We start from the raw sequence: 13583 nt of genomic DNA, 5'->3' as shown, positions 1-13583 counted from the left end.
TAGACACCAATATAGACACCAATAGAGGACATCTGATAGGTCCAATATAGACCCAATATAGAGGACATCTGACCAATATAGACAGAGGACATCTGATAGGTCCAATATAGACACCAATATAGAGGACATCTGATAGGTCCAATATAGACACCAATATAGGATAGGTCCAATATAGACACAATATAGGGGACATCTGATAGGTCCAATATAGACACCAATATAGGGACATCTGATAGGTCCAATATAGACACCAATGTAGAGGACATCTGATAGGTCCAATATAGACACCAATATAGGACATCTGATAGGTCCAATATAGACACTATATAGAGGACATCTGATAGGTCCAATATAGACACCAATATAGAGGACATCTGATAGGTCCAATATAGACACCAATATAGAGGACATCTGATAGGTCCAATATAGACCCAATATAGAGGACATCAATAGGTCCAATATAGACACCAATATAGAGGACATCTGATAGGTCCAATATAGACACTGATAGGTCAATATAGAGGACATCTGATAGGTCCAATATAGACACCAATATAGAGGACATCTGATAGGTCCAATATAGACACCAATATAGAGGACATCTGATAAGGTCCAATATAGACACTGATAGGTCCAATATAGGGACATCTGATAGGTCCAATATAGAGGACATCTGATAGGTCCAATATAGACACCTGAATCCAATATAGACAGAGGACATCTGATAGGTCCACTATAGACACCAATGTAGAGGACATCTGATAGGTCCAATATAGACACCAATATAGGAGACATCTGATAGGTCCAATATAGACACCAATATAGAGACATCTGATAGGTCCAATATAGACACCAATATAGAGGACATCTGATAGGTCCAATATAGACACCAATATAGAGGACATCTGATAGGTCGTCTGACTTTACACCTGACCGGTTTTCGGCGACTTGACAAACGACGACATGGACGCCACTCTGTAATCGCGCTATTGGCATAACCTGATGAGGTCGTGTGACACGGAAGGTCTGTATCTTCCCTAAGAGTTGTGACGGTCGACCCGAACGCTGACGGTCTTTAAACGTCACTAACTGGCTGATTCTGACCAATCGGCTGACAGTCGAAGGATGACAAGCAACATCTCTTGCAACAGTCCTCAGTAACATGCCAGCATTCCACATACCAAGAACTTATCATTTTTGAAAAGTTGTCAGTTGAGGATCCCCTTATTTGCTTATCAACAAATAAATCAATCAATATCGAGCTGTAAGAAACGTTCACTGATATTTAAAATTTGCTTAATGGTACCCGCCATTAAGCAAATTTTAAATATCAGTGAACGTTTTGGAAAAAGATAAGCATTTTTCACAAAATGTTTCTGTTTAATTTTGGAGCAGACAATTACTTGTTTCGAATGTTGATTCTTCTAGGCAGCCCTTCTGCTTCTCCTGTTCATCTGTCATTCCTGCCACAGTCAGGGTAAGTCGGTTACTGATGCTCAAACCCACTGAACCAACTAACTCTTTGCTTTTAGTTTATGAAATACGGAACAACACAGTCCGTCTCACAGTCCTAAACTACATTAATTTCCTTCGGCCCATCAATGCCTGTACTGCAATCTCCTAACTACCAGTCATCAGACTTCCATTTTGCGGAAGCTGCGTTGGCTGAGTTGGTTGGATCGCTGACTGTAACTGGCGACTGGGTGCCTCACTCACTCAGACGCAGGTTTGAATTCCGGATGGTAGTCAATCCCCCACCAAAGCACTAGAATCTCCACTTTACTGAGAGAGTGTGATCCCAAATATACTATCTGTTACATAAGTGGTATTGTGCATTCCTAACTGTTCCCTTGTTTTTGAGAAACATCCTGTAGGTAAACAAGGATATTCTTATTCGTCTCACAAATGATGGGTAGTGCTGGCTAAAGTGATCGATAATCGGAAATATCGTAATTGGGAATTTCTTTATGAATATCGATATTAAAACTGTGATAACGATGATATCGTAAATTTACTTTTGTGATAAAAACGTTTAGTAAAATAATTGTTTATACAAATTTAGGACTTTATTCATGGTCTACATCTGATTTATGTTTCAGTTATGTTTTGTTGACGATCCATGCAAACCATGTCACAACTCACCAGTGATGTGAACTATATGCATTTGTGGCATTTGTGGTATTTTGCTTTAATTTCGTCTCCATTGTTTATAGATAATCGAGCAACGATTATCGATCTCTATTGTCAATATCAATACCCAGACCAAGAGATGGATATCTGTAACACGGGCTTTACTGGATACAGTTCATTCTGTGGACCTTACATTAACCATTAATCTGACATGCAATACTGAAAATGTTACCTAATCATACAAATCCACGCATTTACATAGCGCAACTCACAATCATGATGTGCTTTATCAGAAAGTTTAAGGCTGTAAATTGTAGGATGCATTAAACAAGTAAGCCATGAGCTGTGATTTGACAGAAGGGACAGCAGTTAGCAGTTCTGATGATATCGGGAAGACAGTTCCTTTTAGATGCTGTAAAAGAAAAACTAGAGGATATAGGTCTGCGAGGAGGGTTCTGTGAGGATAGCAGACTAAGATGTTGATCTTGTGAGTGGAGGGTTTTGTGAGGATAGCGGATTAAGATGTTGATCTTGTGAGTGGAGGGTTCTATGAGGGCAGCAGACTAAGATGTTGATCTTGTGAGCGGAGTTTTCTTTAGGGCAGTAGACTAAGATGTTGATCTTGTGAGTGGAGAGTTCTATGAGGGCAACAGACTAAGATGTTGATCTTGTGAGCGGAGTTTTCTTTAGGGCAGTAGACTAAGATGTTGATCTTGTAAGGACAACAAGCTACGATGTTGATCTTGTGAGTGGAGGGTTCTGTGAGGGCAACAGACTAAGATGTTGATCTTGTGAGTGGGGGATTCTGTGAGGTCAGCAGACTAAGTTGTTGATCTTGTGAGTGGAGGGTTCTGTGTGGGCTGCAGAGTAAGATGTTGATCTTGTGAGTGGAGGGTTCTGTGAGGATAGCAGATTAAGATGTTGATCTTGTGAGTGGAGGGCTCTGTGAGGACAGCAGACTAAGATGTTGATCTTGTGAGAGGAGGGTTCTGTGAGGACAGCAGACTAAGATGTTGATCTTGTGAGAGGAGGGTTCTATGAGGACAGCAGACTAAGATGTTGATCTTGTGAGTGGAGGGTTCTGTGAGGACAGCAGACTAAGATGTTGATCTTGTGAGTGGAGGGTTCTGTGAGGACAGCAGACTAAGATGTTGATCTTGTGAGCGGAGGGTTCTATGAGGGCAGCAGACTAAGATGTTGATCTTGTGAGTGGAGGGTTCTGTGATGACAGCAGACTAAGATGTTGATCTTGTGAGTGGAGGGTTCTATGAGGGCAACAGACTAAGATGTTGATCTTATGAGTGGAGGGATCTGTTAGGACAGCAGACTAAGATGTTGATCTTGTGAGTGGAGGGTTCTGTGAGGACAGCAGACTAAGATGTTGATCTTGTGAGTGGAGGGTTCTGTGAGGGCAGCAGACTAAGATGTTGATCTTGTGAGTGGAGGGTTCTGTTAGGACAGCAGACTAAGATGTTGATCTTGTGAGTGGAGGGTTCTGTGAGGACAGCAGACTAAGATGTTGATCTTGTGAGTGGGGGATTCTGTAAGGACAGCAGACTAAGATGTTGATCTTGTGAGAGGAGGGTTCTGTGAGGACAGCAGACTAAGATGTTGATCTTGTGAGTGGAGGGTTCTGTGAGGACAGCAGACTAAGATGTTGATCTTGTGAGTGGAGGGTTCTGTGAGGACAGCAGACTAAGATGTTGATCTTGTGAGTTGTGGGTTCTCTGAGGACAGAAGACTAAGATGTTGATCTTGTGAGTGGAGGGTTCTGTGAGGACAGCAGACTAAGATGTTGATCTTGTGAGTGGAGGGTTCTGTGAGGACAGCAGACTAAGATGTTGATCTTGTGAGTGGAGGGTTCTGTGAGGACAGCAGACTAAGATGTTGATCTTGTGAGTGGAGGGTTCTATGAGGGCAACAGACTAAGATGTTGATCTTATGAGTGGAGGGTTCTGTTAGGACAGCAGACTAAGATGTTGATCTTGTGAGTTGTGGGTTCTGTGAGGACAGCAGACTAAGATGTTGATCTTGTGAGTGGAGGGTTCTGTGAGGGCAGCAGACTAAGATGTTGATCTTGTGAGTGGAGGGTTCTGTGAGGACAGCAGACTGAGATGTTGATCTTGTGAGTGGAGGGTTCTATGAGGGCAGAAGACTAAGATATTGATCTTGTGAGTGGAGGGTTCTATGAGGGCAGCAGACTAAGATGTTGATCTTGTGAGTGGAGGGTTCTGTTAGGACAGCAGACTAAGATGTTGATCTTGTGAGTTGTGGGTTCTCTGAGGACAGCAGACTAAGATGTTGATCTTGTGAGTGGAGGGTTCTGTGAGGAGAGCAGACTAAGATGTTGATCTTGTGAGTGGAGGGTTTTGTGAGGATAGCAGACTAAGATGTTGATCTTGTAGGTGGAGGGTTCTGTGAGGACAGCAGACTAAGATGTTGATCTTGTGAGTGGAGGGTTTTGTGAGGATAGCAGATTAAGATGTTGATCTTGTGAGTGGAGGGTTCTATGAGGGCAGCAGACTAAGATGTTGATCTTGTGAGTGGAGGGTTCTGTGAGGACAGCAGACTAAGATGTTGATCTTGTGAGTTGTGGGTTCTGTGAGGACAGCAGACTAAGATGTTGATCTTGTGAGTGGAGGGTTCTGTGAGGACAGCAGACTAAGATGTTGATCTTGTGATTGGAGGGTTTTGTGAGGATAGCAGATTAAGATGTTGATCTTGTGAGTGGAGGGTTCTATGAGGGCAGCAGACTAAGATGTTGATTTTTGTGAGCGGAGTTTTCTTTAGGGCAGTAGACTAAGATGTTGATCTTGTGAGTGGAGAGTTCTATGAGGGCAACAGACTAAGATGTTGATCTTGTGAGCGGAGGTTTCTTTAGGGCAGTAGACTAAGATGTTGATCTTGTTAGGACAACAAGCTACGATGTTGATCTTGTGAGTTGTGGGTTCTCTGAGGACAGCAGACTAAGATGTTGATCTTATGAGTGGAGGGTTCTGTTAGGACAACAGACTAAGATGTTGATCTTGTGAGTTGTGGGTTCTGTGAGAACAGCAGACTAAGATGTTGATCTTGTGAGTGGAGGGTTCTGTGAGGGCAGCAGACTAAGATGTTGATCTTGTGAGTGGAGGGTTCTGTGAGGACAGCAGACTGAGATGTTGATCTTGTGAGTGGAGGGTTCTATGAGGGCAGAAGACTAAGATATTGATCTTGTGAGTGGAGGGTTCTATGAGGGCAGCAGACTAAGATGTTGATCTTGTGAGTGGAGGGTTCTGTTAGGACAGCAGACTAAGATGTTGATCTTGTGAGTTGTGGGTTCTGTGAGGACAGCAGACTAAGATGTTGATCTTGTGAGTGGAGGGTTCTGTGAGGACAGCAGACTAAGATGTTGATCTTGTGAGTGGAGGGTTCTATGAGGGCAGAAGACTAAGATATTGATCTTGTGAGTGGAGGGTTCTATGAGGGCAGAAGACTAAGATATTGATCTTGTGAGTGGAGGGTTCTATGAGGGCAGCAGACTAAGATGTTGATCTTGTGAGTGGAGGGTTCTGTGAGGGCAGCAGATTAAGATATTGATCTTGTGAGTGGAGGGTTCTGTGAGGACAGCAGACTAAGATGTTGATCTTGTGAGTGGAGGGTTCTGTGAGGACAGCAGACTAAGATGTTGATCTTGTGAGTGGAGGGTTCTGTGAGGACAGCAGACTAAGATGTTGATATTGTGAGTGGAGGGTTCTCTGAGGTATGATGGTGCAAGATGGTTGTAACATTTGTAAGCCACACGTAAACTCTGAAGTCCGAAGATTTGCTTTTACTTAAGCAAGGAGGTTGTTGTCATAGTCAATACGAGCGAAGACGAGAGATACATTAGTATGAATCATTTGTGAGAGATGTTCGTAGCTTTCCAATATCATGAAGATTATGCTTAGCACACTGGGTCACGTGGTGTTTCATGCTCAGATGCTGATCAGATATCACTCCTAAGTGTTTAGAGTTTTGATACCGCGAAGGACAGGATTCACTCACAATCTCACCTTCCTCTGTGTACATTTCTACCATATTTATCATGACGTGTAGCCTTGTTAAGGTACTAAGTGAACACTCAGGTTATAATGTGTCTGCATAAATGACATGAAGTAACCTGGCTGTACTAAAGAAGGCCATTCTGTCCACACCTCGGGATAATGTCCTTCGATTTTATTGGTAACATGATAACATCTAACTGCTAGGAATTTCGATTTCCAACCACTTGACCCCCCTCGTTCTAACAAAACTCTATTCAAAATGTCATCTGAATTCTAGCCAAATGTCCAGCACCTGTTGTTCACAAAAGTATAGTTAGACCTTGGTGTGTTTGTATGTTGTTTAACGCCGCTTTCAGCTGTACTCCAGCTACATGTCTGTAGTACTTACTGTAATTGTTTACCAGTTAGGCAATATATAAGTATATGCCGAGACCATGTCTGAGTGCTGCACAGTCGCCAGTTACAGCAGGCAGGCCTAGTCTTTCATTGTATCCCAATTGCGTAGATGATGTTAATCACTGGATTGTCTGGTCCAGACTCCATTATTTACAGACCGCCGCCATATAGCTGGAATATTGCTGATGTGCGGCGTTACACACCAGACCAACCGACCAACCAAGTCTAAACAGATTGCCTGGTACATAGTTCCTAAACATCTGTGTTCATACCTTCCGGACAGATCCATGCAAGAACTATACACTACTTGAGAACATCGAGAATCGCGACCCAAAGACATTAGGAAGACCGCTCATTGTCGACGACTATAACCTAACACCTGGTTGGTATGCGGCCCCCGGGAAATGGGAACTGCTTAACCGGGATCCAGGAGGAACCAATCGATGTGGCACCCAAATCCCTGTCTACAGAAGCGGTAAGACCGTCGCCACTCACTCTTCTCAACTGCTGTAGATTTGTGGGACATAGGGTGTTGTTGCATTGTGTGATGGTGTGTGATAAAGGGTCAGATGTGGTTACATGGTGTGATTGTGTGTGATTACATAGGATCACATGTGTTTACATGGTGTGACTGTGTGATAACATATGGTAACATGTGTTTACATGGTGTGATTGTGTGTGATAACATAGGGTCACATTGTGTTTACGTGGTGCAATTGTGTGTGATAACATGGAGTGACATGTGGTTACATTGAGTGAGCTGTGTGAACATGGGGTCACAGTGTAGTTAGATGTGTGATAGTTTTGGAGAACATAGGGTTACATTGCGGTTGGATGGTGTGATAGTTTGGGAGAACATGGGATTACACTGTGGTTGGATGGTGTGATAGTTTGGGAGAACATGGGGTCACAGTGTGGTTGGATGGTGTGATAGTTTGGGACAACATGGGGTTACAGGGTGGTTAGATGTGTGATTGTGTGTGATATCACAGATGTACGACGAAGCCCTGTAGCTTCTGATGTTACGCGTTAATGTTTTTGTGTTGTGTTGATGCAATGACATGTGTTTGTACCACTGTGCAATCTGCCTTAAAAGTAATGTTAGCATTATCAGGAACTCGCTCGCTCTGTCTCTTACAAGTATTGTTCATTAAGATCTTCTGAACTGCAAGTAAATAGTGAGCACAATTTAATGCACCATATTACATGCATTTGAATTTAATGTAGCTTTTAAGTTTTCTTTAAGGGAAAACCGGGAACAAATCCACGATGTGCAACAAGGTCTGGGTGAGGAAATGCTACAGGCCGTTTACGATCTTGACGAGGATGTGTGGCAATAAAGAGATATATTATCTCAAGACGTCCCACAGAAGATCAGGATTCTGTTTTTGTAAGTTTTAGCATTGACCAATGTTGTAAGTATCAGGACGGTATTAACACATTAGGTGTCAATGCTGTGAGCAATTCATCAATGTATGTACGTCTTGTAACCGAGACAGACAATTTATTTGGGAGAAAGGCCACAGGCAGATAATACAGCTTGTTGCATGAATTTCGCTTGTCGTTGAGTTAATCTATTAAATGTCTCTTATCGGTTGGATTTTACATAAATATTGAGGCGGAGGGGCAGCCTAGTGGTTAAAGCATTCGCGCGTCACGCCGAAGACCCGGGTTCGATTCCCCATATGGGTACAATGTGTGAAGCCCATTTCTGGTGTCTCCGTCGTGATATTGCTGGGATATTGCTAAAAGCGGCGTAAAACCATACTCACTTTCTCACTTACATAAATATGGACGTGTTATACACAAAATCAAAGTTTCCAGATGAAATAATTTCGGCCATGTTACAGGTTGAGACTTGACATACACTGTCATACCGTCCACACCCTCATTATCAACCTTTAGAAACTCTCATACCGGTCACACCCTGATAATCACGTCTAAAAAAATACTGGCACACTTTTATCCTGTCTACCATCCCCTGTCTACAGTCTGATAATCACGTTTCAAAAACTGTCATGTTGATCTACAGTCTGATAATCACGTTTCAAAAACTGTCATGTTGATCTACAGTCTGATAATCACGTTTCAAAAACTGTCATGTTGATCTACAGTCTGATAATAACGTTTCAAAAACTGTCATGTTGATCTACAGTCTCATAATCACGTTTAAAAAATGTCATGTTGATCTACAGTCTGATAATCACGTTTCAAAAACTGTCATGTTGATCTACAGTCTGATAATCACTTTTCAAAAACCGCCCCGTGTATTTAAACCATGACCCTGATTAAGTAGTTGTTCTCATTTTGAAAGGCATTTATGTTTCAATTTGCAGTCAACAATGATCCTTGTGCTAGCAATCCATGTGCTAATGGAGGCACATGCAGAGACTCAGGGAAGTCAAGCAAACTTGAGTACAAGTGCACCTGTGCTCCCGGTTTCACAGGTCGGAACTGTACAAGTAAGTTTAACATTGGCAGTGTTGGAATGAGTTTGATTTTACGTCTCTTTTAATTATCATTTACTGGGCGTCATTGATAAAGGGTCAAATGATATATATGTACAGACATGTTTCTCAGAAATAATAACACTAAGAGTGTCATCATAATGTTGACAAACGTGACATATCGTGACATACAGACAGTTCAAACAGCACTAGCAATTATCAGTTGTATAGACCAGCCCCCAAAACGAAAATGACAAACATGAAGCACTCGGTCATTCAATATCTTGTGTGCCCTCCTCCCACGTCCAAGACGCAGGTGCACCTTGTTCTCATGCTCCTTATCAAGTTCATATAGAAAGCTTGTGGAATTGCATTCCATTCCTCTACTAGATCTCTGAGGAGTCCTGAGAAATTCACTGGTGATGGGTGATGGGTGACGTGTGTACACACGTCGAACGAGTTCGTACCTCGTCCCTCGTCCCAGGCATGCTCAATTGGGTTGAGGTCTTGGGAGCATGCTGGTCACTCCATCCGCTCTCCACCCTGCTGCCTAGGCAATTCCGTGACAATCCTGGCCGTATGAAGCCTTGCTTTGTCGTCTTGGAGTAAAGAGGGTCAACCATAAAAGCGTCAATGCATGTGTATTGTCCTCCACTTTCCATGGTTAGAGCGACTTGCACGTGCAAATCACTGACATTAAGTGGCAGGTGGATTTCCATATTGACAATTTGAATAAAAAATGTGCCATGTGTAACAGAATGTATCGGACGTTAAAGAACATAATATTGACATTACAAAGGCCTGATGTATTTTTCCAAATTGTGAAGAAAGTTTGTAAAACAATCAGTTGTATATATTTCAAATAAAAAGGAAGATTTTGCAATTTTTAGGAAACAGTGTTACGAACAGCTTGACCCTTCATTAGTGACGCCGAGTATTTAAGCATGTGTGCACTATGTAGGAAGTAGGAAGATACCCGGGATGATGTAGGCCTCAGACTTTCTCAGTTGGGGACACGGATAAGTTGACCCTCTCCCCACACTAGTATATATACTGCGTAAACTGTGACCTGATGTGTACCCTGTGACGTCATATTGTACTGTGAACAAATATTCATCAAGAACGGACATTCTAAGAGATATTATTTCTCGAATAGAGTTTTTGTATTGGATTATGACAAACTTTATCTATGTATGTGCAACATCGTACGTTAATGTACAAGTATAGCACTGCAACATAGGTATCTGCATATCACAAACACTGTATCAATGGTTATCTACATTTGTGTAAAACTGTAACAAATGTTATCTGTATACAACTTCTTATTTTGGAGTTGGGGGGGTTCTCGCTGATTTAATTATTCAGAGAAGATATTTAATCCGAACGTAAACCGTCATCAAACTGTTATCATTTTTTTTCTTCTGGTAACGTTTGTCTTAACAAAGGGGGGGCAGACACATCAATAGAACAGCGCGCCTGTTAGCCCTGTGCGATGATTCTTAATTTAGGTCACCGTCACCGTCGTTTGTTTTCTGCCTTAAATTAATCGTAATTATCCTTAGAAAGTATTAAATTTGGCATCTTAGAAAAGAAATACAGTTCGCTCTACCACGCAAGCGTCCTCGTACTTTAACTATAATAGTTCAGGGCAAAATTGTGTTTTATTACACTATACATGGTGGTAGAGCGAACTGTATTTCTTAAACAACTTATTCTGGTGTTTGGAGGGTTCTCGCTGATTTGGTTGCTGTATTTGCTGATCCCAACTTACAATTTGCACGATTTCTGACCGGAACTACTTTCCATGTAGAATCCCTGTGTGGAACCATTTCCTATTGTTCCTCCAGCTTAAAACAATCTTCAGCATCGGCAATGTCGGATAATGAATTAACCTTTCCTTTTCACAGAAGGTTTCATTAGAACACGTACTTACACGTACACACTACATGAAGTAATTATCCTGAAAAAATGTCAACATATTAAACTGACCTTCTGAGAGCGTCCTCCCACTCCCAATTCACGTCAAACATTGCAGACCCAACAAGTGGCATGATGTCACAAGGCATTTTCAACAACTGTAATTTCATATACAATGTGAAAAATCCAAACCCAAATTAATCCGGCAATATGTATCTGCTTTGTACGAGGCGTTCATTTCTTGCAGTTTCCATTTTGAATGTTGCTCACTCTCAGTATTCATGCGCCGCGTGTTTGTCAGTAGTTTATTTAATGCAAATGAACCAAACAATACTGTAACCATATGCGTTGATTAAACGTCATTTCTGATATTATGTTAATAAAATTAACTCTCATTGATTAGTGAGGATTTCTGTATTTATTCGTGGAATTGGAATTACTTTGTTTTGCGTAAATGTGAAGTATACACCGCTATTGGGTCACTACATTCAGTACTAGCTGGTTACATAAATCGCCAAAAATGTGCGTCACAGTTGAATTAGTATCCCTAAAACTTCAACATACGAAATTCACATTGTGGTGGTTTGATTGAAGATTAAAGTTGTAAGCGTTGATGTTCATTATGATTTCATGTGGTATTTGAATGGAATGTTTGGCTTTTAATCATGCAACTGTTAAAATGTCATTTTAATTAACAAAAACCTATCTCTTACACTACAAAACACGAATTTATATAAGAAATGTATTTAACATTGAGGTGGTTTGCTTTTAAGGATTACAGATTTGTTGACGTTCATTATAAGTACAAGTGGTGTTTGAATGGATTGTTTTGTTATTATTCATGTAACTGTCAGTATATAAGGATCGAAGTTGTATTTGTTGAAGGCAGTGTTTCACTTGAGCAAATCCGTGATGTGATTGGCTTGAAATATATTGACTGTTCTGTAACTGTCCACTCTGTTGACAGCGTAATCACGCGACATACTGACTTTCATCGGGAAATGAACGACAGCTGGGTTGATACTGTTCATTTGAGCCTGGTTACCTGCAGCTGTCAATACTGGAGGATGAGCGTTTTGAACGATATAAGATAAAATCCTGTGTGAACGCCGGAACAAAGAGTTCAGATCCCAGTAAACCACCACAATGTGAACTTTCTTTCTTAAATGTGTGAAGCTGAAACAGGGGTTGTCTTCTGTTAAGTGAGTGAGTGAGTTTAGTTTTACGCCGCACTCAGCAATATTCCAGCTATATGGCGCTGTTAAGTGACATTACTACAAACTCTGTAACACTCACTTTATAAAAGACAAAAACAATCACCATCGATACCTCCCTTCATCAACATACAAGGAACAACCTTTGTATTTTGCACGTGTTTTCTTTTTTTGCAGCTTGCAGTCGAGATCGACAAGACATTCTCATCATGGAAGATGTATCTCTCTCCGTTGGCAAAACCGCCTTTAACAGAGTGACACAATTTCAAGAAAGTTTGATAAGTCCTTTAACCATTGACTATTATGATGATAATGTTGCATATATGGTGTTTTCTACAAACGCCAGAGTGGTATTCAGCTTGAGTGAATACAGCAACAGTAAGTCAAGCGTATTGGCAGCTATCAAGAACGAGGCATACGAAAGCGGTTCTACTACGGACTTTGGCGAGGCTATCAAAGTGGCTGTTAATTCAGTTTTCACACTGTCAGAAGGCGACCGACCGAATGCTCAGAACGTGGTCATCATGTTCACAGATGGGTTTGCTACAGAGAAGGATAGGGAGGTGATCGATGCAAACATTGGTCGACTGCATGCTAAAGCTGAGGTATTTGTTGTCGCTCTCTCTGATGTGGAGGTCAATTCCACTGTCTACAGCCTTGCTTCAAAACCTGGTAACATCTTCCAGATTGGTTCCAATGATGCAGTCAGTTCACTTCAGGCTAGTCTGAAGATTTGCAAGACTAGCGCTAAATAAAAGGTCTGCATATGATCTGTGTTTGTTGATGTCGGGGTCGGTCATTAGTGATCTGATATACCCTCCTTCATTCCTAAATTCCTCCAGTGAGTGAGTGAGTGAGTGAGTGAGTGAGTGAGTGAGTGTGTGTGTGTGTGTGTGTGTGTGTGTCTGTGTGTCTGTGTGTGTGTGTGTGTGTGTGTGTCTGTCTGTCTCTCTTTGACTCGCTAACTCTCTTTAGTACTCCCGGGTGGTTGGTAGCCCAGCGGATAATTGATCAAATTGTGCACTTTGTGTTACAAGCATGAAATTTGGCATGATTGTAACTTATACCCTTCTTATTAAATAAAGATCGAGAGGCCTCGCAGATGTTTTATATTTTTCTTAATTTTTTTGGGAAAAGTGAAAAAATATTATTTTGTTTACTATTTTCATCATAACATCTTTTAAAATTCTCCAATTCTCATAGGTCATATACCGAATTGTAGGAAATTCATAGCTGATCATTTTGGTTGCTTGCTCTGTCATACAGCAGCACAACAAATCTCTCAAGCTGATGAATCTGTGCATTAGTGATTTCAAGTGGTCGACAGGCGAGGGAAATAAAGATGCCTGTAAGTTCAGGGAAAGCGTTCCATGCATTCCACGAGGTCTTCTTTTCAATTCTATCAAAGGATGACACACTGTCACAGGCTGTGAAGCTGTGAAACCTTGGAAGGGATC

At 41.5% G+C, this 13583-nt stretch overlaps 1 protein-coding gene across 1 annotated transcript; it reads left to right on the top strand.

Moving 5' to 3' along the window:
* The first annotated feature begins 1366 nt into the window (after positions 1 to 1366).
* Positions 1367 to 12896, top strand: LOC124287058 (collagen alpha-1(XII) chain-like). Its single transcript, XM_046723534.1, has 5 exons — positions 1367 to 1477; positions 6832 to 7023; positions 7795 to 7938; positions 8885 to 9010; positions 12304 to 12896. The coding sequence occupies exons 3-5, from the start codon at positions 7818 to 7820 to the stop codon at positions 12879 to 12881; spliced, it is 825 nt and encodes a 274-aa protein (XP_046579490.1). The 5' UTR covers positions 1367 to 1477; positions 6832 to 7023; positions 7795 to 7817; the 3' UTR covers positions 12882 to 12896.
* Positions 12897 to 13583: the final 687 nt, after the last annotated feature.

This window comes from Haliotis rubra, unplaced genomic scaffold (assembly GCF_003918875.1).
Source record: "Haliotis rubra isolate DU_JTF1 unplaced genomic scaffold, ASM391887v1 Scf1105, whole genome shotgun sequence".
Lineage (NCBI taxonomy): Eukaryota > Metazoa > Mollusca > Gastropoda > Lepetellida > Haliotidae > Haliotis > Haliotis rubra.
This window is presented reverse-complemented; position numbering and strand designations above follow the sequence as displayed.

Excerpts from the sequence above, each read along its gene's own strand:
- LOC124287058 (XM_046723534.1), top strand. The coding sequence starts at position 7,818 with ATGTGCAACAAGGTCTGGGTGAGGAAATGCTACAGGCCGTTTACGATC. Across the intron at positions 7,939-8,884 it reads AAGATCAGGATTCTGTTTTT|TCAACAATGATCCTTGTGCT; the intron begins GTAAGTTTTAGC and ends TTCAATTTGCAG. Across the intron at positions 9,011-12,303 it reads CACAGGTCGGAACTGTACAA|CTTGCAGTCGAGATCGACAA; the intron begins GTAAGTTTAACA and ends CTTTTTTTGCAG.